Here is a 21409-nt window from a genome sequence, read left to right on the forward strand (position 1 = left end):
TGTTTATGGGCCAGATTCACGAAAAATTACGGCGGCGTAACGTATGTTTTCATCGTAAGTGCTTGATTCACAAAGCACTTGCGTGTAAACTTGCGGCGGCGTAGCGTAAAGCAGTTCGGCGCAAGCCCGCCTAATTCAAATGGGGCGGGGACCATTTAAATTAGGCGCGTTCCCGCGCCGGACGTACTGCGCATGCTCCGTTTTGAAATTTCCCGCAGTGCTTTGCGCGAAATGACGTCGCCCGACGTAATGTTTTGAACGGCGACGTGCGTTACGTACTTTCGTATTCCCAGACGACTTACGCAAAAAAAAAAAAATTGAAATTCGACGCGGGAACGACGGCCATACTTTACATACATACATACATACATGGGCTGTCTAATGTTACACCACCTAAATAGCAGCCGTAACTTTGCGACGCGAAAAGCCGACTAGCGACGACGTAAGAGAATGCAATGAACGCACGTACCTTCGTGGATCGCCGTAAACAGCTAATTAGCATACCCGACACGGAAAACGACGCGATCTCCACCCAGCGGCCGCCGAAGTATTGCATCCTAAGATCCGAAGGCGTACGAAGCCGTACGCTTGTCAGATCTTAGCCAAATGCCGTTGTATCTTTGTTTGTAAATCACAAATAAAGATACGACGCGGCAAATTTGAAAGTACGCCGGAGTATCAGCAGATACTCCGGCGTACTTCTTCTGTGAATCTGGCCCTATGTGTTTATCTTACAGCAGAACTATACTCACCCAGGCTCTAGTGATGCAGCGTCCCCGAGATCCCCTGCCCAGCCGCTAGCATTTTCAGGCGGCCGGCTACCGGGTCTTAAACGCTGGCCTCTTCCATTGGCCGGGTGGGGGTGACGTCACTCCCGTGCATGCTCGGGAGTTCATTCAGATTCAGCATTGCATTAAAATTCCTGCCTGTTCGCCCTTTTTTACATTTTGGCCTCTTTAATGTAACTTTACACATTTTTTCCATGCTGAGTCACTGACCTACAACAAACATACAGGTTAAAAAAAAAAAGTGAAGTTAAAGCTTCTTTCATGGTTTGCATACTTGTTGCAGGTCAGTGAAACTAATGAAGCCCTTGGATCAGAATGACAGCCAGGCAAGGAGAAGGAGAGGACAAGTAGTACAACAATTTCCATACTTTTTGAATACAGCTTTCCTTTTACAAACATCTGTGCTTCACAGCTAAAAGGGGACAGCTGTGGAGGAAAAGGAGGCAGAGGTACCTGGGACCAAAGGAGGGACTGTCTCTGAAAAGGAGGGACATGTGGGTGTGAGTGCAGTATGTAGTGAGTGGGTGAAAGAGTATAGGATGAGGTGTACACTTTGGAAGTATGAATGAACAGCCAGCGTGCATTATAATAGTCTGCAGGATCCTACAAGTCTCCACCTCTCCCTAAGTTTAACCTATAACTGCCAAGCTCCATTAAATCTAACAACACACTGTGGACAGGCTGCCTTCAGGAACACATTAGTATGTGATCAGACAGAGCACAGCGTTCCCCAGCAACAGCAGCCCCTGTGTTACACCAGCCAGGGAACAGAGCCTTCTCATCACAGCTACAGGATCCAAAACTTCTCCCGAGGAGCCCCGTCTTCTCCTGGAGGGATGGCTCATCCATGGTACTGCGCTCTGGGATGCTTTCTGGGTAAGCCATTTCTTTTATACTTTTTATGCAACTCTGGTGATCTGTGCAGAAAAATAATTACAGCTGGTGCCTAACATCTGCCACTAAAAGCATTGTTCACCTAGCTGCCACATAGGACTGACTGGCGCCTGAATGCTGCAGCTTGTCACCAAGTCTGTGAATGGAATAACCTACACATTGGAAAATCGTTTTTTCCAGGAACATCTTGCTCCTGAAACTTTGTACCAAACCTAGTAACTCATCCCATCTCATCGACAACTTTTATGTTCTCCTAAAAAAACTATTTAAAAAAAATGAATGAATTGAAGAAAGTTGAGATAACTGAACTGTGCAAATGTGATGACTTGACTTTGTTGCAAAATTCTTCAGCTCACCTAAATGTCCTCATGCAGATTCGCTCCGTCGTTGCAATTTATGCAGATTATAAATCCAGACAATCAAAACTCACAAACTGCATGATACCTGCCTGCACATAATCAGCAGAAACACTTATTTTTATGTTTTCATAAGGCATAACAAAGGTCATAAGAAAAGTACCATTCATATTAGTACAATACAATGAAAATAATAAAATACAAAAAAGAAGTTATAACTATGTTTCTCTCATGAAGAATATAAAACCAAATGTAAGGAGTATTCCTTAGTGTGACATTTCCGTCATCATAACAATTTAGTGATGTTATTCTAGCTATGATTATTATTATTATTTGGAATTATTATTATTTGGATAGCTACCAATAATAACAATCATATATAATCAAGATAGGAGAATATAAAAGGTAATATTTAGTTATGGGGAAAATGGAAGAAGATAGCGTTTTCTCGATATAGTGGGTCAAAATATCCTAAAATAGTTAAAGTGGAGGTTCACCCAAAAAAAAAAAAAATTTTAACATTAGATTGAGGCTAATTTTGTGAAACAGAATCGGGTGGTTTTTTTTAAATCAATGCAGTACTTACCGTTTTAGAGATAGATGTTCTCCGCGTCTTCCGGGTATTGGCTGCGGGACTGGGCATTCCTATTTGATCGACAGCCTTCCGACGGTCGCATACAGCGCGTCACAAGTTCCCGAAAGTAGCCGAACGTCGGTGCGCAGGCGCGGTATAGAGCCGCACGGATGTTCGGCAACTCGTGACGCGCTGTATGCGACCGTCGGAAGGCTGTCGATCAAATAGGAACGCCCAGTCCCGAAGACCATACCCGGAAGCCACGGAGAACATCTATCTCTAAAACGGTAAGTACTGCATTTATTTAAAAAAAAAACATCCGATTCTGCTTCCCGTAATTAGCCTCAATCTAATGTTAAAAAAATGTTTTTGGGTGAACCCCCGCTTTAAGAAAAATTAATGAACTATTCCAGGGCCAAGCTAATTGGCTTGGCGTTATCTGGAGATTAAGTTATATTCCTCAGATGACCCTTGGGAAAACACATATTTTAATTGGAATTAAACTCTTAAATGTGGTGGCTGCATTTGTTTTCCTTTTTTTTTTAGCTTATTTTCAATTTGTTTTCACCTGTTGGTCCAGCCAGTAACACACTTCCTGTCCTAGGGTGTCATAGGGTGTCACCACTTTAGGACAGCAGCATTGTCACTCTGGGGAAAGGGGATTGTCAGATGCACTAGGAGATTTGGGGTTCTTTCATGGGGTGCTGCTCCACTCTGTTCTGCAAGCAGATCCCAGGGAATTGGGGATGAACGGGAAGGATGTCAGTTTTGTGCCCATTCAATTTGTGACATCCTCATATTGACAGCCCACTAAGATTAACTTGTATTGCCTCTATAGGCAGGTAAATGTAAACGGACTTCTGGCTACATCTGATCCATCATATTTAGGTCTGGAAAGACAGAAAAGCCACAGTCAATTACATCTACTAATTGGGAAATAGTGATTCAGATCCTACTTCTATTCACCAAAATCACCAGGATTCAGTTTTTTTCACCAGTTTAGTAGATAGAGCAAAGATAATAGCACCTTATTTATCATTCCTTTTGTGATGATACAGAGCACACCTTACCAATCTCATCTGGCAACAATGATTATAGCACCTAATATCCCATAAACGCACGCGGGCTCTATTCACACTTCTGTACCAACAGTAATACATGGTAGGGTGCTTGTGCATGCATTTGTGTATATTACTTGTATTATATACAATAGAACCTTGAATTGTGAGCATAATCTGTTCCAGAAGTATGCTTGTAATCCAAAGCACTTTCCCCATAAGAAATAATGGAAACTCAGATGATTTGTTCCACAACCATTTATTCATTTATTCATAAGTCCTTCAGTTTATAGTTCATATAAAAAGATTATAGCAATGTGATAGGATGTGTAACCATAAAATGTCCATCTACCAATAGAAGCCTCCACAAGGGGATCAGAAGCCGAATCCAGCAGGAGCTACAGAGTGTACAAGAGAAGAGAGGCGCCTCTAAATGTAGTAATATGGTTACATTTCATGAAGGTACAACATTTAGCAACTCACATGGTTGATGATTAAAGGAGGCAGATCTAACATAGACCATCCTCCGCCCTGCTGGCTCTCACCGCTGTCGGTCTGCAATTGTGACCAGGAAGACTACCCTGCAGTAGAGCAATTGAACCGCTCGTGGAGTGCAGAGTGGCATGAGGAGCTTTACCCCGGATGCCTGCATACTTAGATGTGCCTGTTTTAATTATCAACCATGTGAGTTGCTAAATGTTGTACCTTCATTAAATGTAACCATAGTGCTATACTTAGAGGCGCCTCTCTTCTCTTTTATACTCAGTTGTGACATGACGCTACTTAAAATGTATTTAAAAAGTTTGCTTGTCTTGCAAAACGCTCTCAAACCAAGGTTTAACTGTATTTTGTATGTACATGGGGAGGAGACTTAAAATTCCATAACATAGAGTAGCAGGCATTAAAACCGCACAAAATGGTTGGTTACCATTCTTTTCTATGGCAAGAATCAACACTGCCACACAAAACGTACTGTGAGTCTGTGATGGTGCAATGCAATAACCTAGACTGGCTCCATTTAAGATAATGTTTTGGAATACCTGCAGGTTTCCCTTGGTATGAAAATGCTTTACACCATGAATCACCACAGAGATATGGTGCCCTTCACCAGTTAAAAAGAGCTGCAGTAGTAAATATAAATCTGTATTTTTTTTCAGTGATGAAAATTCACCAGTGTATTGGATAATATATATTTGGCTGAAAACCAGTTAGGACTCAAATTTTGTTTGTAACAAACACTGCAAAGGCAGGCCATACATTAGGCAATTTGCGTCCCTTAAACCCCACGTGGAGGGAAAGAAAATTACTTGATTCCCCATCAACACAGTGAGTGCGGATGGGGGAATCCCTCCTGCTCCCTATTGTGTTCTGCTGGCGGGGAGCCTTCCCCACCGTCAGAATAAAATGATCACTGCTAGCAGTTATAGCTGCCGGCCATAAAACCCTGACAGGCCAGGACCCTGCAATGTCCTCCTGTTGTGTCCGCGGGCTGTGGACTCCACTCGATGTACTGTGTGCCAGGCTCAGTTCCCTGCGAGCGTCGTGACGCACAGGGACGGACCCTGGCACCAAATTCAAAAAGTGCAAAAAACAAAACACATACAGTACACTTATAATCTTACAGATTACATTACTGTATCAAGTAATTTCACCTCCCTTTTATCCCTAGTGCTTTGTTCAGTGCCCTGCATGCAGTTTTATATTATAAAATACTGTTCTTTCTGTCTGGAAACTTAAGATTGTTCATGGCAACCAAAAAGTTTTGTTCTGCAACTGAGCAAATTTCAGTGTTTTTGATTTGATTGCATTATTGAATAAATGTTATTATTATATTAGTATTTGTTATAATTATTTATAGTTATTTATTATATTATAATTTATGATTTCGTGTTTCAAACTTTATCATACCCGGGATGTCTACTAGACTCTTGTTTGGACAGATTTAAGTGATTTATTCCTAAAGTCTACAGGCCTACAATCTAAAACGCCAAATTTCCATGCAAAACAACTGTACCGCTTTGAGATCCAAAAATCTGACATAATCATACCGCCAGGGAGGCGGGAAAAAAAATGTGTATGAATTTTAAGTAGTAAGGAATTGAAATATAGGAATGTTATTTTTATAATGTGTATCTGCCTATACTTTTATATATATATATATATATATATATATATATATATAAAAAACATTTATAAAAAAATAAGCTGATTGGCTACCATGCACAGCTGCACCAGATTTTCCACTCTCCAGTTTTAGTAAGTTAACCCCAGTGTCACTAGTAAAGTAAGTAATGGGAAACTTCCTCAAGGGAACAGAAACAGTTGTAAAAACTTGACAGAGATTCTAACCTGTATTTAATATATTTTTGGAAAAAAATAAAATACATTTTCTATACACGTTCCCACTGGAGAGATCTCAGATTTCAATGATTACTATTTCTGGGACAGAAGGTGACCCAAATTGTCCCCAGACAAAAATACTGGAGTTCTAAACCTATCCCACTCCAACAAACATAACCTGCATTTTTTTTACAGAGTACCTAGATCATTTACATTAATTCCATCCCTGAAGGACTATACAAACCAATGCCCATACAAACTCAATACATTACAACACAGTAAAGCCAGTTTTGGAGGATGCCCATTAGCCTACTGGTATTCTTTTGGGTTTGGTGCGGGAAACCATGCCTGTGCAGGGAGACACTATAAAACTCCATTCCTGGGGCTAATCATGTCAGCCTAGGGTTGAATCGAATAATCACTGCTACCTCAAAGATCTTTTCCACAGGCTATAGTACGTAGCATTCAAGTCGCAATTGGTTATTTTTAAGAAGCAGGCTAGCCCAGGTGGGCATAGCAGAAGAGATTCAGTGGATGCTGCTCGAATCTTGGAAGATATCCTTGAATTCTACGTACAATAGCGTCATTGGTTTCGACGTTAACGTAAATTACGTCCGGCCGTATTCGCGAACGACTTACGCAAACGACGTAAAGAATTCCAAACTCGGCGCGGGAACGACGCCCATACTTAACATAGGATACGCCGCACTTATCCCTGCTATAGCAGGGGTAACTTTCCGCCGGAAAAAGCCGAACGCAAACGACGTAAAAAAAAAGCGACGGGCGGTCGTTCGTTTCTGAATTGGCGTAAATGCTCATTTGCATATTCGACGCGTAAAAGATATGGAAGTGCCACCTAGCGGCCGGCCTGGAATTGCAGCCTAAGATCCGACGGTGTAAGTCACTTACACCTGTCGGATCTTAGGCATATCTATGCGTAACTGATTCTATGAATTAGTCGCATAGATACGACCGGCCGGCCTTAGAGATACGACGGCGTATCAGGAGATACACCGGCGTATCAGGAGATACACCGTCGTATCTCCTATCTGAATCTGGCCCAACGAGTTCTCAGGAAAGGTAAATTACAGTAAGTATGCTAACAATGTTTTTGTACTGTGTTTTAAATGTTCAAATCACCTATACAGTATACAGAGTGGTTACATAGGAGTTAGAAAAACACTCTCTGCAAATTGACAATCACAACAAGGAAAGGAAAGCCAACATCTTTCATGACCCTTCTCGCAGCGTGCGATGTGTTGTCTGTCAATCAGCATCAAATGCTAGAAAGGCACCGCCACGTTCTGTCAGAATGATAGGCGGCTGAGAATCTGCCAATTAGCTGCTGTCTATTTCTAAAGCAAGGAAGGGACCGTGATAAGTAGTTACATTCAGTCATGTAAATTGATCATTTTACGTCAATATCTGTCTGTTCCTTTGTCCTTTGTTTGTGTAAAATGTACGGAATGCTTGGTACGTTGAAGGGCCATCACATATCTCCCAACTTTCCGAGGTGGGATGGATTACAAAAATGAAGGTATAAATCCACCAATTCTTTTTTTTTATTGTTAGAATTCCTTACTAAAGGGTGGGTGAGAAATTTGGTGTAAAATAGTCAGTTGGTAGTTAAACAACACAGTTATGTATAGAGGTCCATATATCAGATCAAGAGGGACAATGGAGGAGGGAAGACAGACCCAAGGATCTGCTTTCAAAAACGAGACAGGAGCTATAAAGTGAAGGAGACAGAAGCGCAGGCCGATAATTCAAATCACATGAAGCAGGCCAATACAATACCTGAAAGAATCTGCAATCGCACTGACCATTGCACATGCATGTTATCAGGACATGCATTTTATCAGGAATGATATTAAAGTAGAACTCCAATCCCCTCAATGGTTTTTCAGTGACAAGACAGGAAGTGAGGCGAAATCTTCCCAATGGGGCCACAAAAAAAGCAATAAAAGTCTAAACCAAAAAAGAAAAAAGAAAAATTAATCGAAAAGAAAACTAAAGTTTTGAGTGGAGTTTCACTTTCAGAGACACAGAAAAGGAATTATTAGTGACAAGAAGTAAGATATATTTGTGCTAAAGAAAGGTATTAGGAGAATGTATATATGGATCGGTGAGCTTTATTCCATCTAGCACTTTGTACTTTAGTAACACACACCTAGGTATTTGCACAATATCACAATGTCCGTTTTTTTCCACAGCTTTAAATTGATTTTTTTTTAGTTTCAGATAGAATAGGGAAAGGTTAGATTCGGTCAAGTTTTTATTGCTGTAATCATATCAGGGAAAACAGTCCTCATTTCCAGTGTGATTACAAGAACAGGAGGTTTAACCACTTCAATACCGGGCACTTATACCCCCTTCCTTCCCAGACCAATTTTCAGCGCTCTCACAATTTGAATGACAATTGCTACACTGTACCCAAACAACATATTTATTACATTTTTCACACAAATAGCGCTTTCTTTTGGAGGTATTTAATCACCACTGGCTGTTTTTATTTTTTGCCACATAAGTGAAAAAAGAAAAATTTGAAAAAATAAACTTTTTTTTTTTTGCACATAAGTCATTTTTATTATTTGGTCTTTGTGAAAGTTATAGAGTCTACGTGCTATGGTGCTTGTAGACTCACACCTGATGTACTAATGGCCCATCTCATCTCTTGAGGCCCTGAAATGTCAGGAAAGTACAATTACCTCCCAAATGACACCTTTTTGAAAAGTAGACAATCCAAGGTATTTAGTAAGAGGCATGGTGAGTTTTTGTAATTTTTTCCCTCAAATTTAAGACATTTTTATTTTATCAATTTTTTTAACACACGATTGTCAGAATAACAAGTTTTTTTTCTCACACACAGTAAATGCATACTTCCAATTACACCCCAAAATACATTCTGCTACTCCTCCTGAATATGGCGATACCCCATGTGTGAGACTTTTACACAGTCTGGCCACATACAGAAGCCCAACATACAGGGAGCACCATCAGGCGTTCTAGGATCATAAATGAGACATAACATTTCCTAATGAGCACCAGAACATTGGAATTACCCACAAAATTACCCTGTTTTGGAAAGCAAACAACGTATATTCTATGAGGCATAATGAGTCTTTTGAACGGTTAATTTTGTTCCACAAGTCTTCGGAAAACTTGGAAAGAAAATGAAAACATTTTTTTTTTTTTTTACACAAAGTTGTCAATATATATGATATTTCTAACACATAGCATGTACATAGCAAAAATGACCCCCCAAAAAACATTATGCTACTTGTCCTGAGTATGACGATACCACATGTGTGAGAATTTTACACAGCCTGACCACATACAGAGGCCCAACATGCAGGGAGCACCATTAGGCATTCTAAGAGCATAAATTACACATCTAATTTCATTCCTACCTATTAAACTTTTGAAGGCCCTGGACCAGAACAATGGAATTACCCACAAAATGACACCATTTTGGAAAGAAAACACCCCAACGTATATTCTATGAGGCATGGGCTGCAAATAGGTACTCAGATGGGCTGCAGATAGGTACTCGGGTACTCAGATGGGCTGGTGACAGGTACTTGGTTATTCTGATGGGCTGGTGACAGGTACTCGGGTACTCTGATGGGCAGGAGACAGATACTCGGGGACTCTGAAGGGCTGGTGGCAGGTACTCTGGTAATCTGATGGGCTGCAGATAGGTACTTAGGTACTCTGCTGATCTGGTGACAGGTACTTGGGTACTCGGATGGGCTGGTGACAGGTACTCAGGTACTCGGGCTGGTGACAGGTACTCTGATGGGCTGGTGACAGGTACGCAGGTACTCAGATGGGCTGTTGACAGGTACACAGATGGGCTGGTTTCAGGTCCTCTTTATTACTGGGGGGGGGGGAATTAGTGTGTTTGGTGTGTACTGTAAGCAGTAAGGAGCTGTTACTGCAATCTCCTCCTCACACACAATCGGTGTGAGGAAGGGAACCCGGTAACACCTCGCTACAGCCGGTCACATGGTAAAGAGCCAATTTCATTTTACCTGGTAAACCCAGGTTATAAAACTACCACATTTAAAAAGAGATGTCAAGTTTGGTCCCCCCCGCCCCAAGCCTAATGGTCATGGAGACTGTCTAGTGCATTCATGGTCCAAGAGTGAGGACACAGAGATGGGAGAGAGTGGGGAACATTTTTAAGAGATTTGGGGCTATCAGCTCTCCCCAGCAGATGTAGAAAGCAATGTACACTCATAATTGTAGTTGAATTTTGAAATCATAATAGGTTTAATTGTGTAATATTTTTCAAAGTTGGTTTCAGGACGGGGTGAAGGTAGTGGATGAGTTTAGGCAGAACATGGAGTTCGAGCATCTGTCAGGAAAAATAATTTTAGGATAAGAGAATATGGTCTGGCTCTTTATACTAAAGAAGCCAGGTTGACTGCTAGATTAAATAGATTCTAATTAAAGAAGTGGCTGAAGAAACAAAGCATTTCACACACACCTATCACAGGTAATAAATGTGCACAATCATGTAAAGTTCAGATAATGTGGTCTTCATCTGATTAACCCCTTCACGCCACCGGTACACAAATATGCATTCGTGGCTTGAAGGGGTTATACCGAGGTGATGCCAATGGTGGCAATTTTTTAAAAAATAACAGTATTCAGAAATGCAGATTTTGGCGATCTGCATACTTTTAAGTGCAAAGAAGGGATTTGGGGTCTTTTAGAACCCCCAATCCCTCAATAAAGACTACCTGTCACCACTTTATTACTGTCACAAGGGATGTTTACATTCCCTGTGACAGCAATAAAAGTGATCAATGTTAAAAAAAGAAAAAAAAAATTGAAAGCGCTCCCGTCCCCTTGAGCTTGTGCAGCAAAGAAAACGCATACGTAAGTCCCGCCCACAAATGTAAACGGTGTTCAAATCACACATGTGAGTGTAATCATTTTAGCAAAAGACCTCCTCTGTAACTCTAACCTGGTAACCGTTATTATTTTTTTAAAGCGTCGCCTGTAGTTTTTCGCCATTCCATGAGTGTGCGCAATTTCAAAGCATAACATGTTGGGTATCTTTTTACTCAGCCTAACATCATCTTTTACCTTATACAAAAAAATTGGGCTAACTTTACTGTTTTTTTTTTTTTATTCATGAAAGTGTATTTTTCCCCAAAAATTTTGTTTGAAAGACCGCTGAGCAAATACCATGTGACATAAAACATTTTCAAAGATCGCCATTTTATCTTCTAAATACAGATTTGAACTTGTAAGCAACAAATGTCAATAGGCTTAGGCATGAAAGGGTTAAAAGATGAAATCGGACCTACCTGTTGTCCAGAATTTCCTGGCAGACAGCACTGCTTCCTGTGTAAAGTCACCTTGTGCCCACCTTGAGGCCCACTCAACTTCTGGAAAAAAAAAGAGAGAGGTCATTACTTAGATGCCACTAATTCCTAGTAAACTTTACCCCTTTTGAGACTATGGGTCCACTTTCAAAATGTCTGCCTCCGCAATAAAATGTAATCCGAAAACATAGATATCATGAAATACTGAAATAAGTTATCTGGGCGTGAATGACAATTATAAAGACAATGTGACATCTTAAAAGGAGTCTGCCCAAAGGGGGATGAAAAGCGACCCTCTGTGCCCTCCCAATGAGTGTGATTTGCCTCCCTAAGTAAAATCCAGCCTTCAGATTTCAAATAGGAGCAGATATGTCAAGGAAGTTACTGATAGGATTTACAAACCTAACAAGTTTGATTAAAAATGCCTTTCATTCAGCAAAGAATATGCTACAGCTTTTGGAGGAGCCACTGCAATAGTAAATTCAATGTATGGCAGAACAGCAAAAAAAAAAACAGCTTATGCATTTTGGGGGCAAGAAAACACCTCTTTTTTATTGAATACAATAAAGCCAGTTACTCTTTAACATCCATTGCTACAATTCTTTATTGGTTAATATAAAAGTGACAAGCTAAAGACTTACTCATTGCTACTCAAATGCATTAGCATGTTATAGCTGTACCATGTACACAATAAAGAATTGTTGAAATGGATGTTACTGAGTGTCGCGCTTTAAGCTGGAACCTTGGGGGGATTTTACAAAAAAGACAAATAATTAAAGAAAGTGTAAAGCGGGGGGGAGTGGCATTATAAGGGTGGAACTCCTAGCACCTGATCAAAATTAAAACAATATCCATAACTGTACTCTACCACTGATAATATTAAAGAGTTGAATAGTACAAAATATCTACCAAGTTAATGTGTAACTATAGGCAAAACTTTTTTTTTTTGTTTTTTTTTCATTTTGGATGGGGAAAGAAGGGTTTTTCACCCCTGTCAATTTTTTTTCCATCTGTGTAGCATTGAGAAGATTTCCCTTCACTTCCTGTTCCATGGCCAAAAGAGGAGAAATCCCTTCAAACTGAGGGAATCTAGGTGTGTCACCAGGGCCACCAGAACTAGTGTCCCATTGGAAGATTTCCCCTCTATTAGTGTTATAATGTCAACCCAAAATTTGGCATTTCCTTGTTTACTTTCACGTTTGATGATAAGGGTAAACAGGACAAATAGAGAGGACGAATCTCCCTAACGGGGACACAGACAGCAGGGGTTCTAATCCCTCTCCACTCCAGACACATCTCCGCTGACATCCCCCTGCCCATACAAGTCAATGGGTGGCCCGCTCAGATCCGCCAATCGTGTGAAAAGGGCCTTAACGTTTTCCTTCGATAGTTAGAGCTTCCAAAACTATGGTTATGGGAGTAGGAGATTCGATTTACCAAGATATAACACATTTGTAACTTCATAAAAGGATCAGTCATTTTACTCATGTGTCTGTAATTTTCAGCTGTCATCGATAAAAAATAACATTGCCTCTTTGGTCATAGGCTAAACATACAACAAAGCAATTTAGACCAGAAGGAATGGAGCAGATGAGTCAGTGACAAGTAGAGAACTAAGGGCCAGATTCACGTACAAGAGCGCCGGTGTAACGTAACCCGTTTACGATACACCGCCGCAAGTTTCCAGTTTTAGTGCCCGATCCACAAAGCACTTACCTGGAAACTTGCGGCGGTGTATCGCAAATACGTCCGGCGCAAGGCAGGCCAATTCAAATGGGTGTGTGGGAATTTAAATAAGGCTCGCTCCCGCGCCGGACCTACTGCGCATGCTCCGTTTCGCAATCCCCGTCGTGCTTTGCGCGCAGTAACGTAATTTTTTCGAACGGCGACGCGCGTAGCGTAATTCCGTATTCCCGGACGACTTACGCAAACGACGTTCATTTTTAAAATTCGACGCGGGAACGACGGCCATACTTTAGACAGCAATACGTTTGCTGACTAAAGTTAGGGCACCCAAAACGACGACTAACTTTGCGACGGGAAACTAGACTAGCGGCGACGTAGCAAACGCGAAAATCCATCGTGGATCGCCGAAACTCCTAATTTGCATACCCGACGCTGGTTTACGACGCAAACTCCCCCCAGCGGCGGCCGCGGTACTGCATCCTAAGATCCGACAGTGTAAAACAATTACACCTGTCGGATCTTATGGATATCTATGCGTAAATGATTCTATGAATCAGTCGCATAGATAGAAACAGAGATACGACGGCGTATCAGGAGATACGCCGTCGTATCCCTTTTGTGAATCTGGCCCCATGTTCCTATCGAATGGACAAGCTTCATTTATGAAAATATTGGTTTGGTCACAAAACAGCAAATCATGCCAGTGAAATGCAAAAGAAAATCAGCTAAAGACCAAGCAACAGTATTGAAAGAGCCCAATATACGATATAAGTCATTATTACTGCCTTAATGAAAGTTTTACGTTGTCAGTGAATGAATAGTCCTCATTTGTGTGACTGGCGATGCAGTAAAAAAAATGGCCGCCCCCACAGTGAAGAGGCGAATACATCCATGGTCATGTAACAAAGCTGTTTGTTATTGTGTATTGTGGATAATTAATTGCTCGGAAGAGATGGAAGATTCATTAAGGGAGATTAGAGGTCTCTCAGTGAAAAGTAGCAGCTGTTCAGAACATTTGCTCATATTTTGGCACCGCGGTGTGTTTTTGTGGTTTATAGCAGAAATAAACACAAATTGATGAATCCGCCGATAGGATTTACTGGGCATATTTCTTACTTGATTAATCTTGCATTGTTTTTGCAATTTCAGTCTGTCATTCCAGAAGCTTGACTCTGTGTTACATGTAATGTAAATAACTACAAATAGTCTGTGATCTAAATAAAGTGTTACTATTCTGGCACTTAGGAACGGGATAAAAAGTTAAATATACAAAAGGCAGAAACACAAATTAACAAAGAAACCCCACACTATAATGTATACTGTGCTCTTGGCACGAGTGATACAACAATCATTTATAAGGGACCTTTCACTTTTTAGCTGACATAAGGCACCAAAAGAGGAGGAATAGCGGGAGAGCTATGAGAGGGACTCTGCAAATTAGGTTTACTACTTTATTTGCACAAGCTTTGCTAGGAGTTCATCAGCTCACTTCTTGGTATATTAATATCTTCTTGAGGTTTGTTATCTTCACTGTAGCCCAAATGGCATCAGCATAAAAATAAATATAAATGATCAGTGAACAATAACAGTAATGGTGCAAATCATATAACTACACAGGTTCCTCTTAATGTGATGAAATACACTATAAGTAATGGTGCAAAAAATTTTTTCAGGTAACTGTGCTAAGTGACACTCCTATATTGGTGATAAACAGTCCATCAACAGAGTTTGAAAAATATTAGCAAAAAATATAAGTAAAATTTCAAAAGTCCAAGAAAGCAAAAGTGCAAGTGTAGGTCCGCAATATGGAGTGAGAGGAAAATGGGTATCCAGTGATCCTTTTAGGGTAAGTAAGGATGTCCCCTTACCTTACTGCTGTAAGGTAACAGCATATAGATCCAACCACATTAGATGGTTCACTCGATGGGCTCTGATCCAACAACGGCAGGTCCTCCTTGGGGTTCTCGTCCCAGATTGGTCAGTTTCTCGCCCCAAAGAAATAAAGCATCGATGGTGTGATACCGTTTTAAAAATTTTAATTCTAATTCTATTCTATTTAATTCTAGAATTAAAATTTTTAAAACGGTATCACACCATCGATGCTTTATTTCTTTGGGGCGAGAAACTGACCAATCTGGGACGAGAACCCCAAGGAGGACCTGCCGTTGTTGGATCAGAGCCCATCGAGTGAACCATCTAATGTGGTTGGATCTATATGCTGTTACCTTACAGCAGTAAGGTAAGGGGACATCCTTACTTACCCTAAAAGGATCACTGGATACCCATTTTCCTCTCACTCCATATTGCGGACCTACACTTGCACTTTTGCTTTCTTGGACTTTTGAAATTTTACTTATATTTTTTGCTAATATTTTTCAAACTCTGTTGATGGACTGTTTATCACCAATATAGGAGTGTCACTTAGCACAGTTACCTGAAAAAATTTTTTGCACCATTACTTATAGTGTATTTCATCACATTAAGAGGAACCTGTGTAGTTATATGATTTGCACCATTACTGTTATTGTTCACTGATCATTTATATTTATTTTTATGCTGATGCCATTTGGGCTATATTGCTCCTCATTTCAATTACACCTACTTTCATTCCCCTCCCCCACCTGTTTATTCACTTATCCATTCACCACTGATTAGCGCAGCACTACCCTCCCCATTTTCAATTGCTTATGGTTTGATACACCTTCCAGTGCCGCAGCTGTACCTCCACTTCTCATCACTTTCATTTCCCCTCCCCCTTTCTTCCCCTCTCTGTTTCCCCTCCTTTGATAAGCGCGGTAATATCCATTTTTCCACTATCTTCACTGTACTTATTATACAGATATAAGAATAAACAGCATGTAAATGCTACCTACAAGGACCTACTTTAAATATCAGCGATATAGGCCTCATTCACACACGCATAACTATTTCACAACATAAAATAAAGAGATACCAGCTGCTACAGTGTAAGAGATCGCTTCGCTGGAGGCTCAGGGACACCCAGCAGATGTGTACAAGTGCCCGAAGCTAGCGATCACTGCAGCCCACTAGCACCCTCCATGCTAACACACTCTAACCAGGGCTGATGTCCCTCTCGCTCACCCCTTTTTCCGGCCCTGCAGGCAATGAACCGAACACTGTGTTGTACAGTACATCCGGAAAGTATTCACAGCGCTTCACTTTTTCTACTTTTTTTGTTATGTTACAGCTAGGGTTGTCCCGATACCACTTTTTTGAGACCGAGTACAAGTACCGATACTTTTTTTCAAGTACTCGCCGATACCGATTACCGATACTTTTTATTTTTAATGTCATGTGACAGTGGCAGTGTTTTTCTTTCTTTTTTTTACAGTGATTTTTATTTTTTATTTTAGGGGGGGGGGAGTGGATTGTCAGTGTTTTTTTTTTTACATTTTATTTTTATTTATTTTTTTAAATATTTATTGCAATTTTTTTATTTTATTTTAATCAGCCCTGTTGGGGGTCTTTGGAGAGATATCAGGGGTCTTAACAGACCTCTGACATCTCCCCTTTAAGACAGAGAAAGGGACTAAGGACACAGATTCCCCAGTCCCTTTCTCTGCAGCCTCAGATGAAATGAATGGAGGGAAGCTCCTCTCCATTCATAAACTGAAGCATCGTAAACACTGACTCTGTTCATTCTGAAAAGGTAGGAGCCGGGTTTAGCGGCTCCTACCTCCGCTCTCCGTCCTGACAGATTGAAGGGGGAGAGTGGCACGGAGCGGGGGGAGAGAAGACGGGCACGGAGCGGGGGGAGAGAAGACGGGCACAGAGCGGGGGGAGAGAAAAGACGGGCACGGAGCGGGGAGAGAGAAGACGGGCACGGAGCGGGGGGAGAGAAAACGGGCACAGAGCGGGGGGAGAGAAGACGGGCACGGAGCAGGGGGGGGGGATGGGCACAGAGCGGGGGGAGAGAAAACGGGCACGGAGCGGGAGGAGAGAAGACGAGCATGGGGGAAAGATGGGCACGGAGCACGGGGGAAAGACGAGCACGGAGCATGGGGAAAGACAGCACGGGGAGAAGACTTGCAACTCCCCTACCTGCCCAGGTATCGGGTGAGGCATCGGAGCATTTCCCCCGAGTACAAGTACTCAGGGAAATGCTTGGTATCGGTACCGATACTAGTATCGGTATTGGGACATCCCTAGTTACAGCCTTATTCCAAAATGGATTAAATTCTTTATATTCCTCAAAATTCTACAAACAATACCCCATAACGACAATGTAAAAGGCAGTTTGTTTGAAATCTTTGCAAATTTAATTTAAAAGAAAATGAAAAAAAGAAAATCCCAGGAACATGTAGCGCCTGGTTACTTTCAGAACCGGTGCTATTGAAATTTAGAGGGGGTCAGAGAGTTAAGTGACATTTGGAGCTTCTGTCCTAGCTTGGCTTTGCTGTGGACTCATACTGTTGTTCCTGGGGTGCAGTTCCACCCCAGGTCCGCAGGTGGCAGCAGTAGAGTCAAGGGATGGATACTTTTCCCCAGCAGCCTATCAGGAGGAGGCTTCCTCGCTGTGCATGCTGGGGAGGGGTATTTATGGGGCAGACGCCATCTTCCTGGGTCTTCTCCTTGTGTGGCGCCCACCTTCAGGGTAGCCATCCCACGGCACCCGGCAAAAGGCCTTCCGGGCCGGGGGGAACGTGCTACGCAGAGATCCTGGCTTCGGGACCACATTGGCCCGGAGCGTTTGATATTCCGCTTGGGACTCAGTAATCGACTGGGTCCCCACCTAAAGAGGTCCTGGGCTGTCCGTCCTGTTGGAGAAAGCTGTTTGGTGGAGAGTCTGCCTGAGGAGTGCCAAGAAAGGCTGGTGTTCCAATAGGGGCCTGACCATTCATCGGGGACCAGGGGAACCGGACACTGAGAGGCTGGATGTTGGTCGCCTATCAGTCGGTAACCAAATCTAAACTACCTGAAGGAGATCCAGGTGTTAAGTCCAGTCAAGAGGACATCGGACCACTATTTTCTGCAACCATTGGGAGGATCTGTGGCAGAGACTTAGCCACAAGTTCGAGTGTCATTCTGGCTGCCAGGCTTGTGAGAGAGGCCTGTCCAGGTGCGCTATACCCATTCCGGCTGGAGTGGCGAAGTGAAAGTTTGCCGTTAAAAAAAACAGTACTGTTTCCTTTTACCTACATCTGAATCTGTATACTTCATCTCTGCTATTCTTCTATTCTTCACCAAGTTCAACTGTTTTACCTTGTTGGGTAAATAAAAGCACAAGAAAAAGACACCTGCTGTGTGGACATTCCATTACTATGGCTCTCATCAACTACCCTAGACAGCAGTACAACTTTCATCCTACTTTGCTCTGTGACTTCAGTCCTACATTGGTCCTACATTGGTCCTACATCCATCCACTTTCATGAACAGGATACTACTTTGATCCGACTTTGTGATAGTCTGACTTGTTCTTTGACCAATCAAAACAATTCCAGAGTGTGATAAATTCCATTTTCACATGTCATGCGACATGAGCTCCCAATGCCAGAGCGTTTGTCGGACAAGTGTAAACCCGGCCTTATAGTTCTTTTTTCAATATTGCAGATTTGCACTATAGAACGTGTTCCATGGGAAACCATGTTAAATGGACTGTAGGACAAATCTGCAAAATGCAAAAAGCACTAAAAACGCATAGGTGTGAATCAGGCCTTATGGTTAGTGATGCACTGAAATTTTGGGCACCAAAAATTATCAAACAAAAATCGGATTTTTAGCATTGTACCGAAAAAAAAAGAAGATGCCAATAATGGCTGCCGAAAACGCCCACGATTTTGCTGCGATTTTACCGTACTTATGGTGTGTTTTTCATAGGTCATGTGATTTAAAAAATGCATCAAAGACGCAAAACTGGTGCATTTTTGATGCCTTCTTGCTGCATTTTCAATGCATTTCAATGGGGAGGTGCAGAAAGCGGGAGTTTTAACACTGCTTCAAAAAGGTGCCGATAATTGGCGACAATAAATTCATATTCATTTAAACTCATGATATTTATTAAAAAGTCAAATATAATACAATTAATCATAAAAAATATATATTTTCTTTAAACCGTCAATTTCAGTTTCGGCCAAATGCATCCTGAATTTTTTGTTTCGCCACCAGAATTTTTTAACAAATTAAACTTTTATTCAAAATGAATGATCACATGTCAGTTTTGGCACCATAATTTTCATTTCAAATTATGGTGCATTATGAAAAAATGCACCTAAACTATCCAATATAATCGATGTCTATGGCAAAGTGCATGTAACCAACACAAAATCCCCAGGTACACTGTGCTGCACTCTCGCTGTGGGAAAACCACACTGCATCAGTGTGAAAGCGCCCATAGAGTACCTTTAGGGTCGGTTCACATTGGAATGTGGGCGTTTTTGCCGTGTTCCTGTGCAGTTCTGTTTTGCCGCCCGTGCAATTTAGTGTGAAAACGCCCTTAATGGGCCAACATCTATCAGCTTACAGAATTCCCAAAACATGCAAAAGTTATTCTGGTAAAAAGCTAATTTCCCACATATTTTTATCAGAGACCTGCGCAGCCTTTGGTCATTACTATCATCAAGGAGAATTTATTGATCTCATTTTATAAGGAGGGTGAGAAAACATCAGGTTATACAGTCATGGCCAATAATATTGGCACCCCTTCATTTCTGTCAGATAATTCACTGCATAGGAACTGTAAGATCTCTGGAAATAAATGTGTAACCTTGAGGCCTCGTACACGTGACCGAGGAACTCGACGGGCGAAACACATCGTTTTGCTCGTCGAGTTCCTTGTTAGGCTGTCGAGGAACTCGACGTGCCAATTTTCTCCATTCCCGTCGAGGAAATAGAGAACATGCTCTCTTTTTGGCTCATCGAGTTCCTCGACAGTTTCCTCGAAAAATGTACACACGACCGGTTTCCTCTGCAAAAAAAAAAAAAAACAGCAAGTTTCTTGCTGGTTTTTGCCGAGAAACTCGGTCGTGTGTACGAGGCCTGAGATTGTTCATTCTTTTCCACAATTTTTATTTTCAAATCCTCAGACAATTCTTTGCTGCTCTTCCCATTCTCCATGTGACACAGAGAGACACACAACAGAAAGGTTGGGTCAATTTTTCACTATTTTAACTGATTGTCGGTGTGATTTCTATATTGTCAGAACCTGTTAATTGATAGAGGTGAGTTTAATTACAAATTACAGGAGCATCACAAACTTGGAATGGAATTTTGAAATGGTGCCAATAATGGGGTCAAATCAATTTTTGGAGTTTTCCTTGTAATGTGTCAGATTTGACTTCTTGCTTCTTCACTATTTTTGTGTCATATCAATACAAAACAAAAGAAATAAACATTTATAACTGAAACAGTTTTCTGGGCGAAGTGGTGCATTATCTGACAGAAATGCAGGGGTGACAATATTTTTGGCTGTGACTTTAAGTCATCTTTTATCGGAACTGTATGCAGGAGGCTACACAGATCTTAACAATGTGGAAGGAGCTAGTACAAATGCATGGTTTTATTCTACGTCACATTGCACAACATTTGGCAAGAAAAAAGTTTTTTTATCCAAAAACCCTAATTATATATCTGATGTTATTATGCAACCTGAAACAGAAAGATCAGATGTAATCTGACTGGATACTGAGGACAATACAAATGTGTTCTTTTCACTATAATTAAACTTTCAGTGACATGTGCCAGAATACTGGAGATAAAGGGCCCTCTGATTCCTTCTGCATTGAATTGTATTGTAACTGTACCGTTTGCCCCAACGTTGCAAAGCGCTGCACAAACTGTTGGCGCCATATAAATCCTGTACAATAACAATAATAATAATTATTTTAAAGTGGCAACATTCATAGGAAATCTAGCACTGAAGCACTGATTGTGTAAAAATACATTCAAAGTCACAACTTCTTTTTAGCTTTTAGAGTTGAAAATATGTTTATTGGTAATTTAACATAACAAACAGAAAAAAGAAAATCAACATGAGGTGTTACAATCTGCATACAGTCACAAATATGATTGGGGGAAGAGTCAGCCAAATGGCTATCGCCCTTCTTGTTAGCTTTTAGATGTGTTTTAGTGTTCTCATTAAGCCCCCGGTTCACCTAGATGCGGTATAGTAAACGCAGCAAATCCTGAGCGTTTCCCGAACTACACTGAAATCACACTCTGTCCATGCGATCTGCCACCAGTATCAATATTAAATGAAAGATACCCCAAAATGCAGTGTGATTGCAAGAACTGGCACGCATGGGTGTTCACATCCATGCGATCTGAAATCGGTGTGGCGATCCAAAGTCCCATTGCAGAGATTTCCCTTCACTTCCTGTCCCATAGCCAAACAAGAAGTAAAGAGAAATCCCTGCAA

The 21409-nt window shown here is 41.3% G+C and overlaps 1 protein-coding gene across 1 annotated transcript in view; it reads left to right on the forward strand.

Annotated features, from left to right (window-relative positions):
- Positions 1-1228: 1228 nt before the first annotated feature.
- APCDD1L (APC down-regulated 1 like) overlaps positions 1229-21409 on the forward strand; it is a 74742-nt gene continuing 54561 nt past the window's right edge. Inside the window, exon 1 of the mRNA XM_040331557.1 lies at positions 1229-1664. Within this exon, the coding sequence (XP_040187491.1) occupies positions 1625-1664 (40 nt within the window). The 5' untranslated portion in view covers positions 1229-1624. The remainder of the gene's footprint in view (positions 1665-21409) is intronic.

Source organism: Rana temporaria, chromosome 12, assembly GCF_905171775.1.
Source record: "Rana temporaria chromosome 12, aRanTem1.1, whole genome shotgun sequence".
NCBI classification, from domain to species: Eukaryota; Metazoa; Chordata; class Amphibia; order Anura; family Ranidae; genus Rana; species Rana temporaria.